The following is a 25,329-nucleotide window of genomic DNA, read 5'->3' on the forward strand; positions in this document are numbered from 1 at the left end:
AGCACGTCGTGACTCTGAGGTTGATGAGTGGTGACGGAAGCCATGGCAGTGGCTGGTGAGAGACAGAGAGAGGGTTGAGAGGGCAAGGGTGACGGCCGTTGGTAAGAGACCGAGAGAGGCTGAGAGGGGAAGGGTAGCGACGCCATTCGTGAGCCGTGAGGGGAAGGGTGCGACGCCGTCAAATGCGTGCTGAGAGGAGAGTGCTGTGTGGGGTGTGCGTAGCTGCGTGCCCTAAAAGAAGAGTCGTCTTTGTAATCAATCCACTGCGGAGAAAATGGAATTTTCAATTTTTTATTTGAAGTATTGGCGCTAATACGCAAATTTTTATTTGAAATAATAAAAAGTGCGCTTATACATCCGTTTTCAATTTTAAAAAATCTATTCCTTTTATATATATATATATATTCTTAAAAACCTATTCCTATACATACGTATTAATTACTTCTTTTATCAATGTAATTTCGTTATTGAAAATTGAGTTAATATTCAATTTGGCCCCTGAAATTTGTATATTAATTTGTTATTATTTGAGCTCCTCGTCTAAGCTTCATGTAACTGAGATCTACTAGATCTCTTATAAATTTGACGGACTCTCAATATTCTCACGAAGACGACAATAACAAGAACAATTTAAAAATTTTAAAATTTTGGAGCAACAATCAAGCTTTTAAAAGCTCTAATAGGTCTCGATCATATAAAACCTGAACGAAAAATCAAAATTACAGCAAGTTAATGCACTACAAGGCTTTTGTTTATTTGTGGAGGTTTTTTTTCTTATTTGTGGAGGTTTATAACCCCCACCAAATGGTTTGTGGGAGTTTCTAAAACCCCCACAATTTGAGGTGCCACGAGGTCTTTTGTGGGAATTTTTAAAAACCTCCATAATCTATTCAGTGGGGGTTTTGTATGTATTTAGTGGGGATTTTATATTAGACTTTTGTGGCAATTTTAAATCATTTTTGTGACAGTTTAAAACTCCCCACAAATTAATTTTTTAATTTAATATAAATTATTTTGTGAAATTTTCAAACCTCCACAAATCCTGTAATTATTTATTTATTTTTAATTTCAAATCATTCATTAATTTCATATCATTTACATACTCTCAAATTAAAAATTTATTTGTTAATATCAAAATTTTAAAACTAAACCTTTTATAATACAATTCCTCAATATAAAACAAAACTCTATATATAAAAAAAATTCTCAATGTCAATAATTACAAACATAATTGCATATTGTATTGTTTTACATAACTATTACTATTTTTCTTTAAAAAGTAAAATAAAACAACTTCAATATTTCAATATCATCTAATTACATAAAAATCTCAAATATACAATCTCAAATATTTACAACAAGAAGCAGCTTAGTAACACCCAATGTTTTTGCAAGCTGGATAGTTCATGAGTTTGTCCACCTCCCTCATATCCAGTTTCAAATTCTCCCTTTCGAGCAGAAATTACCTGATTATTAAGAGAGTCACAGAAAGGCACATTTAAATTTAAATATATACCCATCAAGAAGCATCTGATAGAAGATCAAAAAATATACTCGTCAAGAAACCCACATGCACCATGAGAAACACAGAAACAAAGTTACAATCTTTTTGAAATTTAATAAAATGGTTGAATTGGGATTAAGAGACAGACAGAGAGAATCCAATCAAACTAGCTGCCAGAAACAATTTGAATTTGAAAACCCATTTGAGATTAATAAAAAAGAGAAACGCTGAAACAGTTATTCAGAAACTCACCTCTCAGAAGTAGAGAATGCAAAGAGGAATATCAAATCAAACAAAGAGGAACCTCTGCAATAAACCATGCATTCAAAAATCAAAATTGAGAAGAAAGATAACGATTTTAACACTCAGCTGCACAAACAATACACACAAGAAAAAAAATATGAAGCATTGAAAGCTTGGAACTTGAAATTCGGGAATTGACTGAATTACCCTGTTTCAGTAAACAGGGTAAAAAGGGAAAATATCAAAATTGGAACTTGGAAGAAATCAAATCCAAATCCAAATTGAAAAAGGTAGTTCACAATTATAACCAAATATATAAAAAAAACAATGAAATATCGTGTAAGCATACCTCACGGTATGAATGAGATTTGTGCAAACACCAATATGACTCACCGGATTCAGGAAGCTTTGACATATTCAGATAAAATCTCCATAAGCTCAGCTACAACAACAACTTAATCGACATAAAAGAATACAAAACAAAGATAAAAAAAATGAGTTTGAACAATGAGATTTCTTGGTCCTATCACGATGATCATGGAGCTAATGGTGGAATGATATAAAATCTTATTTCTCAATTTATTGTCGTGGCATCCATCTAGTTAGCTATGGCAATTTCTTTTAAGATCAAAGTCATCAAGGAACTAAGTATTCAGAAATTAAGTCATTATGGTACCAAGTTATTCAGATAGTATAAGCTTAGAAGTCATTCTGTTGAAACTTAAAAGTCACTAATTAATCCTCACAAGTATAAGCTTCAAGGCATCCTCTGATAGTACATTCTCTCAAATTCAAATCACCAAAGAAATCATTAAGCCTGGACAAATTTCACGAGACAATTACAATATACTAAAATTATGTAATAAAATCCCATAATTCAACTCAAATTCATTTGAAACTACAATTACCGATCCAAGGAAGGACACTTGAGGAACTTCATAGTGAATTATCTTCAAATTATAAGAACTACAGCTACAAACCCTGGTTTCCGTCTTTGCCTAGTGGATTTGAAGGCAGAGATAAGCAAAATCATAAATCACAAGCAAATTCGAAACAATTCATGACAGAAAACAAATGCATGAAAAGTGCAGTAAGATCTCTTACAAACAAGTCAACAAGTCGGCCCCAAGTAGCCGGGACAGAACCACTGAAATTATTGTCAGCAAGAATAAGATATTCAATGATCGTTAAGTTGGCGATGTAGTCAGGTAAAGGGCCTGCAAGATTGTTGTCCTGCAACTCCCTGCATGTAGAAAGAGTATCCCACCAGGTTACTTTTATGTACCAATAAGTCACTAACATTTGATCAAACACTTGGTGAACACTTTATATATGAATAATAACATTTATAGCATACAGGAAAATGTACTTGAGATAAGCTATGGTAATCTGATTCTTGGATTCGTACAATATTAGAATTATCAAATCTCATAAAAAATGTGAATCTATGACAATAACAACATACAAGCTAACCAAGTATTTCAATTTGGCAATTGAGGAAGAAAGTGTTCCGGAAAATCCTTTTGATGCCAAGTTCCTGCAAGAAGCAACTAATGCATTGTCAAGGGGACCAGCACATGCATGCCAAAGTTCCGAGTCCAGAACTGGCTTTTCTTCTGCAAAAAGACCTCTAACTTCAGTTTTGATAAAAGCAATAGGAGGCTGATGAGTGTGGCAAAAATCATTGAACTCAATAGCTTTCTCAAGACTAATATCTGTGAAAACAACAGCCTACAAAATAAAATATATACAAATACTAATATATCAAAATAAACTAGATAGAGATACATTGATGATGGAAAATTCAAACAACAAACTTCAAATTAAATAAGAAAGAAACCACAATCAGTATCTATGTTTACCTGGCAACCAAGATCTCCTAGTCCTAATATACGCTCGTCATTAATGACAACAACTTGAGTGCTCTTCTCTAGCCAGTTTTTCAGTACTTCAAGGATCTAGCCTCTGTAGAGTCTCAAACACTTAGTATCTCTTCTTATCTTTCTTTCTTTCTTTCTTTTTTCACCTCAAAGGCTAAATGATGAAACAAAACAATAAATACAAATAAAAAACCATACTTCACTTTCAATATGATGTATAGACACTGCAGTCGACGAAAAATGCTTCTATATTTCTAGCAGGCTTCTCCAACAGTTGGAGTGTAAACAACAAGAAGCAGTTCCTCTATGTTATCAATCAGAAGCTTATAAAATAGTCTCTCGTTCCTCTCCTGAAAAATGACATCAGTGCAATGTCACATGTAAAATGGTGAAAAAGAATGATTGTTATAAATAAGAACCTTCTCATTAGTTCTTACAATATTATTACTAAATCTATTCATGAACACACTTTGAATTGATTATTTCAAGCAATTTAGTATCATACTAGTTATAAAAAACCTGCAGATAAATCATAAGTTTCAGTTAGCCGGTTGTACCTATTTTTCATGACAAATACAAGAGGATTTAAGGTAAAGTTATTCATGCTCACATGGATTTTCATTGTAATCTAAGATTCAAGCAACATAGCTGTTTCTAAATAAAATCAATTTATCAGGATTTCAAATATATACATTAGTATCAAAGTAAAAGAGTGTCGCGAAATCAAAATTCAAAAATTAGCAAATCAATTTATCAGGATTTCAATTAAGAGAATAAACAATTCATCGAACACTTGGAGTGCTTGAGAATTTGAAACAATGTTATCAATCAATAGATAATAAAACTCATCGAATGTTATATCACATAACAAATCATGAAGAATCTGAGAATTAAAAACAAAGAAAACGAATAAAAAAGAAAAAGAGAAGGAGAACCAGAAATTGAGAATGAGTGAAAAGAAGAGCGTACAGAAAGGATAGAATGTCGATGGAGAACACGAGCGTCATTGCCCAAGGAAAGTTAACCGAAGAAGCGGTTTCTCTCGATCTCAGAGGCTTGGGCGTTGCAATTAGATCTGAAAATGCATTGATGAAGGAAGCGCCTTGGCTCGATCTCAGTAGCTTTATAGCAAAAGCAGAATGGAGATTAACTTTAGCGGCGGCGACGGCGGCAATGGAGACGGCGGTGGAGATCGTGAGCTTAGGGTTTCGGTGACTCTCACCCTTCTCTTCTTTCTCTTCGAGTGTTTCTTGGGTTTTTGAAGAAATTTTAATTATGTGGTGATAATTGATAATAGTAGGATTTTATTGTTAGGTATTTGGTGGGAGTTTATCAAAATACCACATATAAAATAAATTGCAGAGGTTTTTAAAAACCCCCTCTAAAAAATACCCACAAATATATATAAATCTTGTAGTGATGTATCAAATCAACACATCGTTAATGAAAATCAACCCAAAGACTAATGTGAGTTACAACTACAAATTAATTCAAGAGCTAGCTTAGATTAATATTTATTGAATGAATTCCAAAATAATTCTATTTAATTAATAATAAAACTTGTACGATCATATGCAAATAAATCCTCATATATAACAATTTAATTATCTTATTTATTATATATTTTTCTAGTATATTTTGTGAATGAAAATTATTATTATTATGCTCCTATTTCCTAAAATATTAAATTTTTAAATTTGTCTTTAAATGATACTAATTTTAAACTTCAATTCAAATTAACAAGAAACTTCTCATTAAAAATAACGATAAATTTCTGATCTAATTAGAAAAAAAAGACCATTTTTAAGGAAAAGCTTTTTATTTGTGTTGTTTGTGAAATTTTTGAGAATTGACATCTTATTAGAATATTATAAGTTATTAGTTATTAAAAATTAGCTAGCTAATTATTAGTCACGACTTTGGAACTTTAATTATTCTCTCATTTAAAATTGACTTAGATTAGTGACAAAATTGTGACAAATTACATTAGCGTGCTTGGCAAATTTATTTCATACTTTTCATAAATTTTACATGGATTTATATAGAGGTTAGCAATTAGTAACACCATGAAATAAGGATAGAATAAGGATTAATGTTTTCCTTCACAAACTAGTAGCAACATGAAATAAACAAGGAAAATCTATTAGTTATTAAGCAGTCGCTAATTCCTCACTAAATAAGCTTTTGATTAGTGACTCAATTGCGACCACTTACTTCTAACATTTTCTCGATTAGTTTTGGATTTGTTATAACTCTGAGACGGATTTCCAACGAGATTAGCGAGTAATTTGCTACAAAATAGGTAGGATATAGCTTTTGCTTTGCGACGAAATTGCAGTTGCCAAGTCGCTCGCTAAACTAAACTTGCGACAACTTAGCGACAAATATATTTCGCTCACTAATCAGTGACTTGAAATTAGCGAACGAATTATGTCAGTTGTTAAACGGTCGCAAATTTCTCGCTACTTAGGTCCTAGGTGCTCAATATCCGTATTTCCACTTTAGCGACTAATTAGCAAGGAACACTTTCCTAGCTGAATGATTTATACATTGCGACGAGTTAGCGATGACTATTTTTTGTCGCTATCCTAATTTTGAATTTGACAATATTATGCGACAAATTAGCGAGAAACTAGTTGCTCACTAAAAATAAAAACTTTGGTGACAAATTAGGTAGGAAATTGTCCATCGCAAAATGTATTTCAAGTCTTTGTGACGGATTAGCTAGTAACATTGTTCCTCACTAATTAGACTTTTTGCACAACATTTATTTAGCGACGAACTAGTGTGTGAATTGTTTCTCGCTAATTATATATCAAACAATTACGACAGAATAGTGACAATAATATCTCTCGCTACTTTATTTTTATTCGATTGAACCCCTAAGTGACTGATTTGCTAGAACATTGTCACTCGCTAATTAATTTGTGACAAATTAGCGAGAAAATTTTTCTCGCTCTTTTTTTAGCTACAAAAGTCAATTTGCGAGAAACAAACTTACTTGTAAATCTCTCGCTAATCAGTCGCTTTTCTCAAGTTCGGATATTTTGTGATCGCTCATTAATTTTGTCGTTAGTGCATCACTAATTTCTCGCAAGTTAGTGACGGATTAGTGACAAAAAATATTTCTCGCAAAAATCCGTCGCTAATTTGTCAATTTCTTGTAGTGTTTTTCTAATACCTCACATATTTACCTTTTTTCATTGATTGAAAAAAAGGACAAAACTGAAGAATAGAAAATTCAATGTAAAACTATGAAGGAGAAGAAGGTATAGCTCGAAAGCTCTGAAGACTCAAATAGTATGCTCACTTTTCTTGGTTCAATTTATGGCTATTTACCCTTTTAAATAAGAGTAAAGCTTCTAAAACTTGAGCTAGGTTGAATACTTTTGACTTTGTTTTTCTTTTCCAAAATTCAAAGCAGAAGCACAGAGGAGAGATGTGACAGCAGTAGCAATTCATGAATAATAGAGTTGGCTTGAATCATTTTTCAACTGCTTATCTTTCTTCTTTTTTCTTTAACTTAAAAAATCTGAACCATTGATATATTTTTTGCTCCAAATTTTAATTTTGATCTTTGATTTACAGTAGAGATACACAACCTCTATTTTCTTCTTTTTACCCGAATAGTGCATGCAGGAATAGGGTAGCTTCAACAAATTAGAATGGTAGCACAAAGATGGAATTGCTATGCTGATTTTTTTATTCAACCTTTGATTTGATTTTTTATTTTGGCTCTAATTCTTGACTTTTCTCTCTCTTTCCTTTTTAATGTCAAGACTTAGTGATTCACTTTTTTTATTGCTTGAACCCTATTCTGAATATCCTTTTTCCTCGTGAAAGTTCTCTTTTTTCTTTAATTTAGAACTAGTCACGTGGGTTATAATCAAAAGAGAGAAGAGAGTATTTGTTGTATTGTTGGGCACATTGGATATAGGCAGAAGAGAAATGAGTGTTTTGGGCCAGTTTTGTATATTTTAATTTCTGCACAATAAACACATACATCAATAACATTTTTGGACTCTTAACCCAAAACTATAATATTAGTCATCATTAAATTATTGTTTTTATTTTTTAAACTCAATAATCTCCTTTTTTATGATGAAAATTATAATATAAAATGAATTGTAAAGAAATGGAAAGAGTTCATGATTCTTCCCTTTGATGATGCAATATATCATGTCGATCTCCTCCTTTCTTTCATTCGAATAGCTCCCTCTGAATGAGTATTTTTTTTCTTAACCTGAAATTATTTTTAAAATAGTAATATTTGTGCAAAAATTATAGACAATAGTTTTATATATCATCCATAGTTTAAAAAAATAGCATTTAGGCTATTTCATCAAACATTGAACTAGCTTATTAATGAGTGGATATTTTATACGCTTTTTGGCATAGTTTTCATATATTTTTTAAATGTTTTGTTTGATTTTTATTTAGTTTTCATAGGTTTTTAGTGTTAAATTCATATTTTTTTATTCTACTTTGAGTTTCTGTGTTTTTATATAATTTCAGCGCCCAAGAAGAAGAGACCAGCGTCCAAACGCCCAAAGAGGACCCCTAGCCAGTGTTCAACACCCTAGAGGCCTCCTAGCATGGGAATCTCATCAAAGCTCAGTCCAAACACTCACCAAGTGGGCCCCAGAAGTAGATTTTAGCATTAAAAAGACTATTTTACCCTTACTAGTCATTAGTTTAGTATTTAAAGTAGAAGATCACTCTTTGTTAAGGATCTTCGACCTCCTTTTACCATATTTTCGTTTCTATCATTATATTTTTCATCAGTATGAGTTTCTAAACCTCCTAGGTTGAGGGAAGGAGCCTTGCTAAGTTCTATGAATTAATAAAAGTATTACTGTTTCTCTTCAATCCGTGTTTTATTTGATTCTAAGATGTATACTCATTCTTCAACATGGTGAATGGGATGATCCGTGATAATCAGCTCCGTTCATCATACTAAGACCGAGTGCCTGACAATAACCCGTGTCTACTTGGGTTCGTATGAATACGTGACTGGAAAGCATCAAACTGCCAGCTTGATTATACATCTCTCAGACGGCTAATCCACGACTTCGTTGGGGACTTATCAAGACACCAGTTCAGACGATTTACGGGTAGATTAGAGTCTCTGTGGTAGAGGCTAGAACCCAAAGGAGCAGCATTCTCTGATCTGGAAGATTCGACCTTGCCTGTGGTGTTTTGAGTAGGATCACCAAAGAGAATGAACTGCTAGAGCTTCACCCTCGTTCAGATTGGATGACTGTGGCCATACGGTATTTGATCTGAAGCATAGGAGATTAATGACCGCAACCATACGGCATTGATCACATACAGCCTACCATAGAAGAAATCATTCACAATTGAAGGAGACAGTAAGACCAAAGTTAATTCAGAAAGACAAAGCAACTCCAATCCTTAACTATCTTTCTATTACCGATTCCATTTAAATTCACAAAGTATTTTATACATTTTTATTCCTTTTATGGTTTTAACATAATTCAAACCAATAACCTCTTGATTCGCCTGATTAAGACCTACAAGATAATCATAGCTTGCTTCAAGCCACAATCCTCATGGGATCAACCTTGACTTGCTCATGTATTACTTTGACGACCCAGTGCACTTGCTGGTACAACTGTACGAAGTGTGGGGATTCGTGCACCACTTATACTATCAAGCAAAGCATTCAATTTAAGCTATGTGAGCTAGCATTCTTCAAATTTATAATGCAGCATCAAACAACCATAAAATAGTACTAAATTGCACTAATCAACACCAAACAGCCTAGTCTATTTTCTAGAAATATTCATCATGCATTCAACAATTATTTTTTATTTTTACTCCTCTTTTTTTCATCAGAGGTAAAATATGCCCTGCACAAAAGGTTTTGTTAGGTACAAAAATTTAGCAATTCAAAATTTAAAACCTATCATTCTGATTACAATCGTCCAGATAAAAAAAGAGAGTCAAAAGATCATAACACAGACATAGCAGAAACATATTTTAGGCAGTAACAGCAGAGACAATGGTCTAAACATCATATCTCTCATCCTTGATTTTCAAGATCTCTTCATCTTCTTAATCATATTGAGTCGATTCATCTCCCAAGAATTCAATGTACTTGAGAAGTACTTCAACTCGGTCTTGAGATTTTCTCAAGGAATTTTTATTCTGAATTACCAATTTCCTTGCTTGCTCGAGTTGATAAGATATTTGGTCAAATTTACAAATTTTTGTGAAATGTTTTTTACTACGCTAGTGACTAAATACTTGTTATAGAAGGATGTACTGGTAGTCAGGGTGGAGGAAGGCTTTCATCTTCTTCTTCTTCCATGACAGTGTCCTTTTCAGTTATAGTCCATTTTTTCTTAGATTGCTTTACTGACCATCGCCTTTTAGATAAGAAGTTCAATTCTCTTGTTTTTTATCAGTTTGATCAACACCAAAATATTTGAAAATGTGAGTTAAAAATATGACATATGTAAGGAAACATTTTTTTCTCTTTAGATGCAATCATACATGTGACACATCATCAAGTATGCAAAAGTGATTTCAACTTTGTTGAGAATTATAATGACCCAATTTTCAGTACGTCATAATCATACTGAAAACCAAGTGTCACCAACTTGTTCACCTAATAGCTAACTATATATTTATTATTAAGCCTGTAATCGTATTAGCATGCGAATCAAATTTTTGAAAAACTAAGATAATTCAGTAAGTACAATAAAATAACATAAACATCAAAGCCAGAGATAATATACATCATACATACTATTTACATATATATACATGTATTGTCGTACGGGTTTTAAGTTAGCATACAACACTTCACATCTGGTTACTATATACATGATCAACACTCCGGGTCCTGGTCCATATAGGAAGCCCCTAAGCTGGCACCCGAAAACTAGCCTAATCAATTATATACATCCTACTCGATCAGTGAGTCTAACCAAAAGTGAGAGACTAAACTCAAAAGCTAGGCTATCATAAAAACTCCCAAAAAGTCTCATACTCAGTTCTCCAGCATCAACTGTCGTCAGAGGAGGAAATCTCGAACACGTTTGATAGGGAAGGAAGGAAAGGGTAAGAACTGGGGGTTTCTTAGTAGGGTCGGAAATAGTTAGTTTAGTCAGGATTGTTACAGTTCAAATAATTCACAGCCAGATATATATAAGAGTCACAACAATTCAGAACACTACTAAGGAATGCACAAACACAAAAAGACAATCACAAATGATTTTATAGTATCACATAAAATGCAAATGCACAACAAGGATGATGTATGTCTATTCCTAACGCAGGCCATGAACTCATGTGTCGGTTGCCTACACGCTCCCGACATTACCCGGGCACGAGTCGCAGATATGGCTTTCCATATGCATATAGTGTGCTTATAAGTTGTACGACTAGGCCGCATAAAGTATGACTTTAAGTCGTAAAGTTAGGCCGCATACAGTGTGACTCTCCAAATCAATAAGCGTACATCTGAAAAATAGTTCTCAGTGTGTGGGCGTCCCCACTTTACATTTGGCACTAAGGCCCAATAATACCACATCTGCTATCCTGTGGCAGACAGTCTTTTAAAGCTTTTTCTTTATCTTTGTCCTCTACTCTCCTACGGCAGAGATCCCTTTAATTATCTTTCTTTTCGTTACTTTTTGTTCTTCTTCTTTTTCTTTGTATCATTCCACAATATAAATTATCTTTGATAAAAATAATTTATTTTAATATAAAGAGTAATTTTGAATAAAAACTCAAAATAACATTTACATTTTCCTTTTAAAACATAGTTTATAAAACCTTATTTCTAAGACTTTTACTAATTTCTTTGTAGATCACAAACCTTTTAATATTCTATTTCTAATTTCAATATTTTATAAAATTATATCTGAACCCTCACGTATCTTTTTATATTTATAAAAATCATCCTAATTTTAAATAAAATATTTACTTTATTCCTATTCTTTATTTATTGTCCAAAATACCCAAAAAACTTGTTATAATTATAAACATAACCTCAGTCTTTTTATAAAAATAAAACTGCATCCTTCAAAATAAAATTTCCAAACTAATTTCTTGTCCTCCAACGAGACCGAAATCCTATTTTATTTGTTATCAAAATATTAACTTGAAATTTTATCCATTTTCGAGTTGACTGAAGTACAACCTCATCAAAATATCAATTTATCAACAAAAGTCAACATGAAATGCAATCAAATTTCAATAACCTTCAATCTAAACATCAGTTCACTTACCAAATATCATTTAATCGGTAAACATTTGTCAAAACCCTACTTTCGTATGAAATCAAAATACTCGAAGCTCCGGAGAAGCTTTCTGACCGAGTTGCCGAAGAAGAAAACGTCCAGAATCATCTGTGCCTCTTAGAACTCCAGTTGGTCAATCTCAAGGGGTAGGGGAGCTACGTCACCATCGACTTCCACCGGACAAAAGCGACGCCAACACGTAGAGGAAGAGGATACGAACACTTGTACCATATTAAATTTTTTATTGGGGTTACGGATCACAAAAAATCGAGGTCAAAATTTCGGTGGGGTTAGGTTTCTCTCAAAGGTTACTCTCTGTCTCTCTCTCCCATTTTTGAAAGTTCAGTTCGGTTATAAGTTAAAGAAAGAAGATTAGAAGGTGATATCAAAATTGAGTAAGGGTTATGTGTCAAAGGGGAGGGGTTTATGTGTCATGTCTTCTTTCTTTTCCCTTTTCTCTTTCTTAATTCATTCGATCACGTTAAATTGCGTTAATCAAAGAATAGAGACATTAGATAATAACTCGCAGAATGTAACTCTTTGATAAATACCACTTTGTGGCAAGAGAATATGAGTGATGATTTGGTACAGTTGGGCTCTAACAAGACCTAGAGACTGGTGAGTTAGAATAAGACCATCTATGAAAAAAATTTTCACACATATATTGGCTAAAACATCTTGGTGTGAAATAGCCAGATCATTATCTCACTTACCAAAGGTGTAAGCCTTAACACCTAGGTCATAATAATCTAGGACTTCACTAATGAAATCTTTGTTCAAATAAATTTCACGGTCCTTTACGTATGAATGAAAGATTTTTTTATGATAGTACATGTTAGTATAGAACTCTCGAACTAAATTAGGGTCAAGTGGTATTCGAATTTTAAAAAGGTATTCCCAGTCTAGGTAAATAATATTTTCCATAAAGTTCAAACCTTTTTTAGCCAATGCATCTAAATCAACCAGATATATTAAACATAAAGGGCGATTAGCTACAACAACTCTGTAAGATTCGAAGTTCATGCTAGATGAAAAATAAAAGAGATCAAAGTGAAAATGAGAAAAGTTTCCAAAATGAGACTTGAAATTGATAGAATCAAAGTCATCAGGTTCCTTAACGGAATAAAGAAAAAGACGACAAAAAACCTTTGGTAGAACGATTTGAGGGATCTTTTAGGGTAGAACGTCCTCATGGACAAGAAGAGGATCAAGGAGAAGGAGGAGACATTGGTGGTTCTTTCTCTGTCATTAATTTTTTATCATTGGCCACATTTGTTCTAGAGGTACCAATGTTTGGAGACACAGTAGTTGAACAACGAGTAAGGTTCTTTATTCGGGCCATAATCTTGGGAACAGGTGAAGAATGTGAAGAAGAGTGAAAATGAATATGCATGTAGGTGTGAGCTTGAATTTTGGAAGAAGGGTTTTTAGGAGGACAGTTAGCCAGATAGCCTTTACAGGTAGCCACTTCTTTCTCATTTTAATGAATACTAATGAATGTAGTTTTTGAGAACAATAGAAGTTGTGAAGTTGTAGGTGAGTAAGATGAGCAATTTTCAATGAATAACTACAATGAATAACAATTTTAAAACTAGAACGTGATCTTTTAAAATAATTTGAAAAGATGTTTCCAAACAAATTCAAATTAAAAGATTTTATGAATCTTGGAAAGAAAGCATATGAAAAGACGGGTAAAAAATAATCTTTGAAAATTTGAATGTGATTTGACTTGGTAGAAAAAAAGTAAAAAACAAAGAATATTGATTATGATAAAAGATGATGTGGCCCACTCATAGAATATAACTCTCTTTTGGGCCCAAAGGTAGATTTTAAGGAAATACAATGGACCACCAAAAAGAGTTCAACTTGACCTAACTTAATAAGAAAAAAGGCAACACTCAGCGTTGATCAAGAAAATCTAGAAGTGTTCATTATTGCAGATTTGTCTCCTATCGATCTGAGAGACAAAAATACTCAAAAAAATTCATCATCAAATTAGATAAAGGAATCAGCACATATAATGTCCAGGGCTATTCTCAACTTGCAGAACCTGTCCTCAACTAGTAGTTTAGTAAAGATATCAATAAGTTGATCATCTAATCTTATAAATTGAATATCAATATTTTTTTATGGACATATTCTCTAATAGGATAAAATCTCACTTCAATGTGCTTAGTTCTAGAGTGAAAAACATGATTTTTTGAAATATTTATCATACAATAAGAGAATTCTATTGATTTTCAATTTATAGTCAGTAAGTTGGGTTTTCAGCCACAACAATTGTGAACAGAATGAATATGCGGCAATATATTCATTCTCAACTGTAGAAAAAGTTACAGTGACTTATTTCTTGCTAGACCATACATTGAGCGACTTGCCAAGGAACAGTATATTCTGGTTGTGCTCCTTCGGTCTACTCGACCACCGAAAAAATCTACATCACAATAACCCACTACACCAAAGTCATCAGATTTAAAATACCACAAACCAAAATCAAATATGTCATGAATATATCTAATAATTCTTTTAACGGCGAAAAGATGAAATTCTTTAGGATGTGATTGGAATCTAGAACAAACTCCAACACTTTGAACTATGTCCATTCTAGAGAAAATGAGGTGCATGAGTGAACCGATCATTCCTCTAAATTTAGTTTCATCCACATCTTTGCCATTTTTATCATTTTCAAGTCTAGTTTGGATTCATTGGTGTGCTCATTGGCTTGGTATTTTCCAAACCTAATTTCTTAATCAATTCTTTAGCATACTTTTCTTGGTGCACAAAGGTGCCACTAGGAGTTTGTTTGATTTGGAGTCTAAGAAAGAATGTGAGTTCTCCCATCATACTCATGTCAAACTCACTAGTCATTAATTTGCTAAAATCAGTACACAAGAATTCATTGCTAAGCCAAAAATAATATTGTAACACCCTACCACACAGAGCCTTATGCTTAAGTCATAAAACAGAGGTGGCAGAGTATTATGACCTCTAAAACAAGATTTAGTACATATAGTATTGCAAAAATATTTATAACTAGGAGCCTTTGAAGAAAAAAGGGGTAAATCAAAACCGTTAAATCAAAAACGCAACGCTTCGATCGATAATGTAGACGAAAGAGATAGAGAGTGAGATAATGCGAGAAGATATACAATAGAATGCCAAGAATACATATATCAAGGCTCAGGACTCGGTCTGCGAAGACAACCGATCAAAGAATATAAGTATCTAAACAAGTATATAATGATCAAAACAAAATCCCAAAAGCTAAGGATCTTCACCAAAAGGAAGTCTCTAGCATGCCTTGTAATACCCTAACTTTCAGCACGTTATGATCATACCAAAAGCAAGGCGTTACTGACCTGTTTCCCTTATTTACTATTTAATATTGAGCCTTTAGTTCGATTTCGCGTTTCAATTTTTAGGAAAAAGCCGAAAACTTTTGTTTCTATTACTTAAAATCATATATCAAAGATCTCTAAGAAATACTAGTCACATAGTCATTAACAATAATAAATATCATACAAAAGAATACAAAAGAAACTCAGTTACAACTCCTATCCCTCTGTATAAAATAAAATCTTAAATAACAAGGGTGAGGGAATTCTATAAAAGCAACTCAACACATAAACTTAACTTAAATAAAACTCCTAATCGCCCGAGGCTTCAAACTGAGTCTCCGAACCTGTGTCACTGAAAGGATGAAATATTTTAGGGTGAGAACAAACCACTAGTTCTCAGTAGAGAATGGAAATGCCGTAAAAGTAATGATTAACATGCAAATAATTAACTTTACTTAATAAAACTATTTTCTTCTTTCTAAAACCTTTGGAGATACTCGTTACTCTTACCTCATATACTTAATTACCTTATTTAACTTTTCAAACAAAAAAAAAAACAAATCCCAATTCTCAGTCACTTCAATACACCAACTAATAGCACAAGAAATAGATCAACACAAACAAATTGCAATAAGACAAACAAGTCAAGCAGCACAATCACAGAGAAAATATAGCAAGCAAACCAAGACCAAATGTAAATGCGCAAACAATATGATGCATGTCTATCCTAAACAGGTCATGAGCTCATGCGTCGGTTGTCTACCCGCAACCCGACGTTATTCGGAGCGAATCCTGAATATGGTTTCTTTACTGTGTCAATTAGACACATTGGCATCACGGTTACCTGTGTCAATTAGGCCTCATCATAATAATGTGTATCACAGTAAGGAATAGTGCTATCAATTAGGCGAACATTCCCGCATTAGCAATCTCAAGCTATCAGTTAGGCGGGCCCTTTCGCATTAGCAGTTTGGCACAAAAGCCCAATTAAACATACAATATGCTAACAGTTAGGCAGACATTCCCGCATTAGCAATCTTAGGCTATCAGTTAGGCGGGCACTTCCGCATTAGCAATCGGCACAAAGGCCCATTCGAACATACAATATCAATTACCCTTTCTTTCCTAGTTCCTCATTCTTTTCCTTTCCCTTTAAGTATATTTTCCATCCTTTATTTCTCACTTTCTTTCCTTTCCATAATGCCTCCGCATCGCCTTACAACTAAGTACACCTCCGCATCACCACATCACCATGAAACTAGGCATACCTCCGTATCACCATTTAACTTTAAACGTATCCTAGAGATAACTTACACACCTTTGATTAACTAAGTTCATACATTCTACCAAATTTGGAAATATCCCTTGAGTTTAAACCAAGTTTTACCTCGTTTAGATTAGAATTGAATTAGATAGCCAGCTTAATAAAATTTGCTGCTGCACTAAATTGAATTCAGAAAAAATACAGCAAGCAGCCTGTTTTTGATAAATCTATAATAAATTTAATTCTAATCCATTACTTCTAAATTTTAGTGAGATTACAGTCAACATCCCTAAGTTTCAGAATCCACAAGTTTCAGGTTCATATCACATCATTTGATTAATTAATTATCAATTGGAAGTGAAGCCCTGTTTTCATAAACCAGTTCAGAGTTTTCAGCAAACAACAGACCTTCCAAGTGACTTATCTAAGTCTACAAAATAGATATGAATATGAAACTTGTACTCACTTAAAATAGACTAATAGATCTTTAAAATTTATTTAAAATCAACTCAAAATTCTGTGTTAATTAAAAGTTATAGCGTCTGGAAGTTGGTACTACAGAACCAGAAAATCAGAAAAATCTGCAGCAATCACTAAACTTCAAAAAATCATATCTTCCAAACCACTTGGCAAAATTCCCTGAAATTTTTATGGAATATTCAAGACGTACTAAAGTTTTACAGAAAAATAGTTTCATCTAAAAATTAGATCTGGACTGCTCCCAAAAGTCATTCGTTCTGTGGCTAATTATGCAGATTTCTGCAAAAATTCTGCACAAAATATTTCCAACAACCTCACATACCAAATCCTATATTCAAGCCTAGGATTCATCTAAACCACATTTCTAACTTTCATTTTCCCCCTTTCTTTCTGAGCATTCTTTTTGTGTGTGGTGTGTATTTGGGGAGAGCTCTTGGCGGTGGGTGAATGGGGAGGAAGTGAGCGTGGCTCACTGAGGATGAAACAGGTGTAGAGCTACGTGTTTGTGTTATAGAAATTAGGGTTTTGATTTGGGAATTAAGGTTGTGTATAAAATTGAGAATTTTGGATAGTTTAATAATTTTAATAAAATTAGGATAATAGAGTAATAATTTGAAATCAAATTTAATCAAATAATAATATCTATGAAAATACTATTTATTTATCAACTTACAATTTATTTTTCAAATAAAAACTCTAATTCAATAATTAGAGATCATCAAATTAATTTTCTTTAAAATTATAAAATAAAGTTCAAAATCTAATTATTCAAATTAGCGCATATAAAATTCTCATTGTTTTTAAATCACTAAAGCTTTAAATCAATCGTTAAAAGTACTCAATTAATACAATAATTAAAAGTACTCAATTAATATAAAAATTTCTGAAAATATGCTTTCGAATAAATAAAATAAATTATAAATAAATTATTATTTAATTTTTAAAATCTGGGGTCTTACATACCTCAGCGAGGAGCCTCACGTTCTGCATCTGAAAGCCACAAATCCGCATGGGTGAGAACTGTAGGTTCTCAGCATGGTAACTGTGCTCAAATATCTAACATGTAATGTCTTGGGAAAGCCGAAGGCAATCCTAGAACTTCTAGATTATAATCAAAGCGTATAAACATGCTAAACCATAAGAAATGTAAATAGGAGACTAACTTAAGGATCTTTAGGCTAACTAAATATCCCCTTTCCAAATCCTGCAAACCTCCCAACTGCCAAAAGTAATTTAGATGCAACACAAGTATATCAAACAAGGAATGTACAATTAGGAAGTAGATAAGACAATTAGGCAAGTAGCAAGTAAAAATGCAATCAATTAGGCAATCCAGACAAATGACATATAATGCATATGATGCATGCCCGTCCTAGTGGCTGATGAGTCTCATCTGTCGGTTGCAAAGCCAACCCGACATGTCATGGTAGCTAACCATTAGACAGAACACCAAACATGGAGCAAGTGGGACAACGCCACAACCCTTGCATCTTACCTGCGTACCCGGAGCAGGGGACAACTTTACCTTGCCTCTTACCGAGGAAGTGTTATATTTTCGGCCTGGAGCAAGCGGCAACAGAACACAGCCCTTGCGTCTTACCCGCAGCTTTTTTCAGAGCAAGTGGATAACACCACTGCATCTTACCCGGAGTCACATACAGAAACACACTTTCATTATCATTACCATTCATTCATTCATTTTTAAATCAAACCCGGAGCAAGTGGATAACACCACTGCCTCTTACCCTGCGTTCTCACCTCTTACCCGGAGCAAGTGGTTAACACCACCACATCTTACTCGGAGGCATATCACAATCAATCTAAGTTCATTTTCCTTATTATTCCAATTCCTTCATAATCGCTAATCCATCAATTCCTTTTTCATACATTCTCAACATCTCTACACTTCTTAATCACATACCCGGAGCGAGTGGTTATTTCCCACTACCTCTTACCTGTCACCTCTTTCTCATTCAATCATACGCATATACATAGTCCATTCTAACAGATAATTCTCCTCATTCATTCACCAATAACGTTCTCATTAACCATCATTAATCATCACAATACTGACAATTCCTAACAACTATAATAGTTCTCAACATCTATCATTAACTCATTAACAAACAAACGCGGCATAATATACAACCAGCCATAATTCACTAACAACCACAGCCCTTTAGCTTGTATTATACTCAGTCACTCAGCTCATATCATACACAGCACTCCACCATACCCCTCAATAACTCATATCATCATCATTAACCACAACTCATCATAACATTCCCTTTCTTCATCCACAAACTACCCTCTTCCCTAGCTTACTCTCATTTACTAGGCATTCTATATCAATTTAAGATTTAAGGGATGGAATTAGGGGTTTATAAGTGTGGAACAATATTTTGAAAGGTTACAAGCTTGTTGGGAATATGAAAGACTTAAAAACAAAAGCTTTAGAAGAGAACTGGGTCGCGTGTGTACGCACAGGGGTGTGCGTGCGCATACCCAGAAGCATTTTCAGAAAGTGTGTGTGCACACAGGCTTGTGCGTATGCACAGAAAGTTAAATTTCCAAGATTGAGCACGCGCACAAGGTGTGCTAGCGCCATCACCAGATTGACATTCCCGACGTGTGCGTGCGCACAGGGCATGCTAGACCTCCCATCAGTAGCCCTGTCCCTGCTTGTACATGCGCACAGGTCCAAATTCCCGTGGGGTGTGCGTGCACACACAAACCAGAAATCACAAATTCTGCAGAACTTGCAGAATTCAGATTTTTTGCCTAAACTTCCAATGATCATATCTCCTTCCACAAAAATCAGATTTCCATCAAATTTAAACCATTTTAAAGATTGTGAAATTATCTTTCTTTGGATATAAAAATCATAAAATTACGAAAACAATAGCTCAAGATATGATCTATTGAAGTTCATCAAAATCTCAATTTTACAAAAACTCATAAACTCTCCATTCTTAAAACATATACTGACCAATCCATACCAAATCAACTCAAAACTCAACCATTCCAATCATCAATCATTTTCAAACCTTTTTCAATCATCAACCTACCAATTCCACCATATTTGACCAAATCTCAATTTAATAATCATCCTTCTCTCTCTCCATTTCCAAAGCAAACAATCAATCACCATATTTATTCACATATCAATATCATACTTCAAAACATGCTCATCAACAAGAGCTTCAGCCTTTTCATCAATTAAACATGTCATTCCATAACCACATACAAATTTTACATGCTTTGCCAACAATTATCATCACTCACAATCATTCAACAACTACATCAACATTTCACAATCCACTAAATTCATACACAACAACACAATTCATTTCAATCCATCAACAACATTAATAGTTCAACTTCTATCTTAGGGTCTCTAGTCTAAGTTTTTACACTACATTACATTTTAGATATAGAAAACTGAAACCATACCTTGGCCGATTCCCGTTTCACTCGGAACACTCTCTAATTTCAACCTTCAAGGCCTCCAAAGCCTCACCAACAGATTTTCAAGCACCAAGCACCTCTCCAAGCTTTCCAAAACTACCAATTAAGCTCTAATACACATATATATAATGCCTAAGCCACAATATCACACCCAAACACAGTAACTTAACACCCAATACCTTAAAAATCATAATTTCACTAGGGTTTGAGGTCTCTTACCTTACCCAAGGATCAAGGAAGTAAGAACAAGCCTTCCCTTCAAGTTAATTAGATCCTATAACACAAAGGAGCTCACAATTTCAACATTGTTGACCAATAAACTCGAAATCAAGGGCTAGGAACCCGAGCAAGAAAATGTGGCTTACCTCAAGTTTGATTGTATGGGTTTTGTAGAGTTCGACGCCGCAGTTGCGTAGCCGCAAACGGTGCGTCAGAGCTCGGAGTGAAGAGTTATGTCACTTTGAATCAAACCAAGGGTTTGCTTCTCCTTTCTCCTCCCATGGCTGTGTTTCAGTGTGTGTGTTTGTTTTGGAGAGGGAGAGAGCTGAGCTCTCTCATTAAATAAGGGCTTGGCTGGGCCCTTAGGCCCAACTTAGGTTCGGTTGGCCTGGTTTGGTCTGTTTGGCCCAATCTTGGACCGATTTCTTTAAAATTTGTATTAAAATTCTCATTTTAAATTTCTCTATCATATTAAACCATAAAACCCTCATTTATTATTTTCTAGAATATATTTTAATTTATGAGTTAATTAGTCATCAATTAACCGGGTTTTACAAATATCATCCAAATAGACTTAAACAAGAACAAAATGATCATTAGATTCTTTTATATAAATAGAGTTGTATTTGTGGTACCTCTTTAAAAATTATTTTTCAATAAAAAAGAGCTAAGTCTTTCATACCATGCTCTAGGTGCTTGTCTCATACCATAAAGGGCTTTAGATAATTTAAAAACATGGTTTGAAAAATTTTTATTTTCAAAACCAGGAGGTTGTGCCATGTATACTTCGCTATCAATGATACTATTCAAAAAAGCACATTTAACATCCGTTTGAAAAATTTTAAACCCTTGATGTGCGGTATAAGCAAGCAATAATCTTATGACTTCCATCCTTGCAACCGGTGCAAATGACTCGTTAAAATAGATTCCTTCTTCTTGATCATACTCTTGAGTTACGAGTCTTGCTTTGTTTCTTGTTATGCTTCCGTCTTCTCCCAATTTGTTTCAAAAAATTTACTTTGTTTCCCTCACTTTCTTCCCATTAAAGTTTGGTATTAGTGTCTATACTTCATTTTTTCTCAAACTGAATCAGCTCCTCTTTTATTACTTTAACCCAAGATGGATTATCAAGAGCTTTCTTCACATTTTATGGTTCAATTTGAAAAATGAGTGCAAGATTGGTTTATTTTATCCTCTTTCTATATGAGGATCTAGGGATAATACCTTGTGAAGGATCTCCAATAATAAATTCTTGTGGATAAATCTTCAATATATTTTATTCTCTTGATCTGAGAGTCTTAAGATCAGTTTCAAATAGAGTTTAGTTTGTTTGGCTGTCCTTTCCAAGATTTTTTACATCTTCAGAAGATAAAACAGAAATGTCTCATGTAGAATCGACTATCACAATAGGTTGAACTTTTTGCTGCAGATAAGAATTAGTTTGAGCCAGATTCTCATTTTAAAATCACCATTCTGAGCACCTGCATGGTCATCTTCCAAAGAACTTGAAACAACATTAGCATTACAAAAAGAAATATGTATGGATTCCTCAACAATTCTGAAATCTTTGTGATAAAATCTATAAATTTTGTAAGTTGTGGAATATCCAATGAAAATGCATTCATAAGTCTTTGGATCAAACCTTCCCAAGTTATCTTTAGTGTTCAATACAAAACACTTGCATCCAAAAATATGAAAATATTTAAGATTGAGAGGGGTTCCTTTCCACTATTCATAAGATGTTTTCTTCAAAAAATTTCTAATGATTGTTGTATTCAAAATCTAACACGCCATGTTGACCACTTTGGTCTAAAGAAACTTAGTGACTTTGCTTTCACATAACATGGCTCTAGCCATTTCTTGAAGACTTCTATTTCTTCGTTCAACAACACCATTTTGTTGAGATGTTCTTAGACAAGAAAAATTATGTGAAATTTCTAGTTCATCACAAAAGACCTCAAGATCATGATTTTTAAAATCTTTTGCGTGGTCACTTCTAATAGAAACAATTTTTAAATCTTTTTTATTTTGAACCTTTTTGCTAAATACCTCAAAATTCAAAAAAGCATCATTTTTATGTGCAAAAAAATAATCCAATTAAATCTAGTATAATCATCCACAATAACCAAGCCATAATATTTACCACCTAGACTTTGAGTTCTAGTTGACCGAAAAAATTTAATATATAGCAATTCAAGAGGTCTTTTAGTAGAAATATCTTTCTTTTATTTAAATGAGCTTTTTGTTTATTTTTTTTTATTTGGCATGCATCACAAGTAATGTCTTTGTCAAATTTTATTTTAGGAAGATTTTTCATTAATTCTTTCTTTACTAACTTGGCTATTTGAAACATGCTAGCATGACCTAGCCTTTTATGCTATAGCCATTTTTCAAAATTCATATAATTAAGATAAGCTACATTTTGACTTTTAAGATCATATAGTGTGAGACCATATACATTATCGCATTTTTTAGCTACAAACAACACTTTATCAGAATATTTATTAATAATAATACATTCTAATCTTTTAATAATTACCTAATAACCTAAGTCACAAAGTTGGATAATGCTCAATTCATCAACCAAAAATACATTATCAATGCAAGTAGAAAAGTTCTTACCTACTTTACTTATGATAAAGATCTTGCCGTTTTCATCATCATTGAATATCGCAAATCCTCCATTATACTCATTGAGTTTGATGGAGAATATAGACTTTTCGGTCATATGCCTTGAACATCCGCTATCAAGATACCACATGTCTTTCTTTTTCTTGGATGCAAGGTATACCTACACAAAGCTTCAAGTGATTTTAGGTATCTAAATTAATTTGGATCCTTAGATGCTAATCTTCCTTAGTTTTTCAAGGGCATTGAAATTCTTTACCACTTTGTCTACTTTTTTTTCAACTTTTTTTTCAAGAATGAAGCATTGATAAGATGAACGACCATGGTTTTTGCAAGTTTAACAATGATTCCTCTTTGCTGATTTTTGAAAGTGATAAGAGGTTTGAAATCTTTTAGTTTTAGAGGTTGAAGCTTCAGTTTCAGCAAAAGAATTTTCAAAAATAGCTTTATTTTTTGTCAAAATATCACAACCTAGATTTTTCAAATAAGGGTTTTTGACTAGCTAGCAATTTGATCAAGTTTTCAGAAATTTGAGCAAATTGCTTTTTGAGCAAATTGTATTATGTCTTGGTTTAAACCTTTAATCACTTTGTGCAATCTTTTATTTTTCTCAATTAGATCTATTAATGCATTAATCGAGTCTTCTCTTTATTTTTCTTATTTTAGAATTTTTAATTTGGGGGTTCTAAAATTCAAGAATGTGTACATAATATGTAGATATTTCAAACAGTGTAGAAATTATATCGAAGCACCTGATGCTAGCGTTTGGTAAATATTAGGTTATTTTCTGACATTCGTCTTTTGATTGCAATGACAATACACAGTTGTGATTTTTTGTTCTAAACCTTAGAGACAAAATCTCATAATTGTATATGATGCCATTGGAACTCTAGCTGAAGCTGTTGGTGGGGAGCTGAATCAGGTATCTTATTTTTAACAGTTTCTCATGGAAGGTTTCTAGATCAAGACTATCTTTTTTTATCTTGACTGTTAATCTCACATTCAATTCATATTCATCTTTCTCTTTTGCGAGTACTTGTTAATCATGTAGAAGGTTTCATCTTTCAAGTTTTTTGGGTTGGAGAAAAAAATTGATGTTCAAAGAGAAATATAGGTGAAGCTTGTAAATCAACAGTGTTATTGTAGTTTAATACTTGGTGCAGGAACGTGATTTCGAGTTATTAGAATTATTGATTGTCCTTAAATTGGTTCTTAATTAACCATCTCTAACTTGTACCGATACCCTTTTATGTGTTGGAATTCTTTTTTGGTTACAATTTTAATAGCTTTTGGTTCTTTTAAATAATTTGTACCATCTCAACAGCATTCTCATGTTTCATCAGAAGATGCTGTTAGCTATAACTTTAGGGAGAAAATAAATACATTTGAATTTTGAATGAATAAATTATGATGTTATGTACTTTGAAGGCATTTATTTCACATTTCGATGTTTCGGTATAGGTCTTATGTTTTTTGTCAATTTTATAACTTCAACGGTATGCTTTGATTTTCAGTTCTTACATGCATCTCTGAATATTTTCATGATTTAGTTGTAATAAATCAAAATAATTAAATTGGCAATGTTCAGTACTTTCCTTTCCTGTTAGCATGATCTAAGCAGCTTCTTAGTTACACTATTGGTTTAAGTTTCAATTGCTTTGAAAGTTGTGGCCACATTTAATTCATCTTAGTTGGTGCTATTTATGTTGATAATAAGCATCATTATACACCTTTTCTTTTTCTATACAAAGTTCTACTACAGTCAACTTAATGATATGATTTTTGCTGCATTTTATAATGATTTATTTCTCATACTGAAATTTAAGCCAAGCAGCTAGTATGTGTAATTCTGGTATTAGTTTAGAGTACAGCTATGTGGTTGTATTTTTTCAATTATTTTACTAATGTACTATATTATCTATACAGGAAATTTCTAAGGTTAAAGAGGCTATTTTTAATAGCAAATAATGCATGCTGGATGTACCACCCTAATATTCAAATCCTTATGCTCGAGTCATAAGTCAATAATATT

At 33.1% G+C, this 25,329-nt stretch overlaps 1 protein-coding gene across 1 annotated transcript; it reads right to left on the reverse strand.

The window, feature by feature from the left end:
• Nucleotides 1-1,803: 1,803 nt before the first annotated feature.
• LOC107494134 (putative leucine-rich repeat receptor-like serine/threonine-protein kinase At2g14440) lies at nt 1,804-23,430 on the reverse strand. Its single transcript, XM_052263065.1, has 4 exons — nt 23,292-23,430; nt 4,597-4,876; nt 3,213-3,284; nt 1,804-2,990 (listed from the first exon to the last, which is right to left on the reverse strand). The coding sequence occupies exons 1-4, from the start codon at nt 23,428-23,430 to the stop codon at nt 2,777-2,779; spliced, it is 705 nt and encodes a 234-aa protein (XP_052119025.1). The 3' UTR covers nt 1,804-2,776.
• Nucleotides 23,431-25,329: the final 1,899 nt, after the last annotated feature.

The sequence above is a fragment of the Arachis duranensis genome, chromosome 6, assembly GCF_000817695.3.
Source record: "Arachis duranensis cultivar V14167 chromosome 6, aradu.V14167.gnm2.J7QH, whole genome shotgun sequence".
In the NCBI taxonomy this organism is placed as follows: Eukaryota; Viridiplantae; Streptophyta; class Magnoliopsida; order Fabales; family Fabaceae; genus Arachis; species Arachis duranensis.

Excerpts from the sequence above, each read along its gene's own strand:
- LOC107494134 (XM_052263065.1), bottom strand. The coding sequence starts at position 23,430 with ATGTGGTATCTTGATAGCGGATGTTCAAGGCATATGACCGAAAAGTCT. Across the intron at positions 3,285-4,596 it reads ATCGACATTCTATCCTTTCT|GAACTTGGCATCAAAAGGAT; the intron begins GTACGCTCTTCT and ends TGCTTCTTGCAG. Across the intron at positions 2,991-3,212 it reads TTGAAATACTTGGTTAGCTT|GGAGTTGCAGGACAACAATC; the intron begins GTATGTTGTTAT and ends TTCTACATGCAG.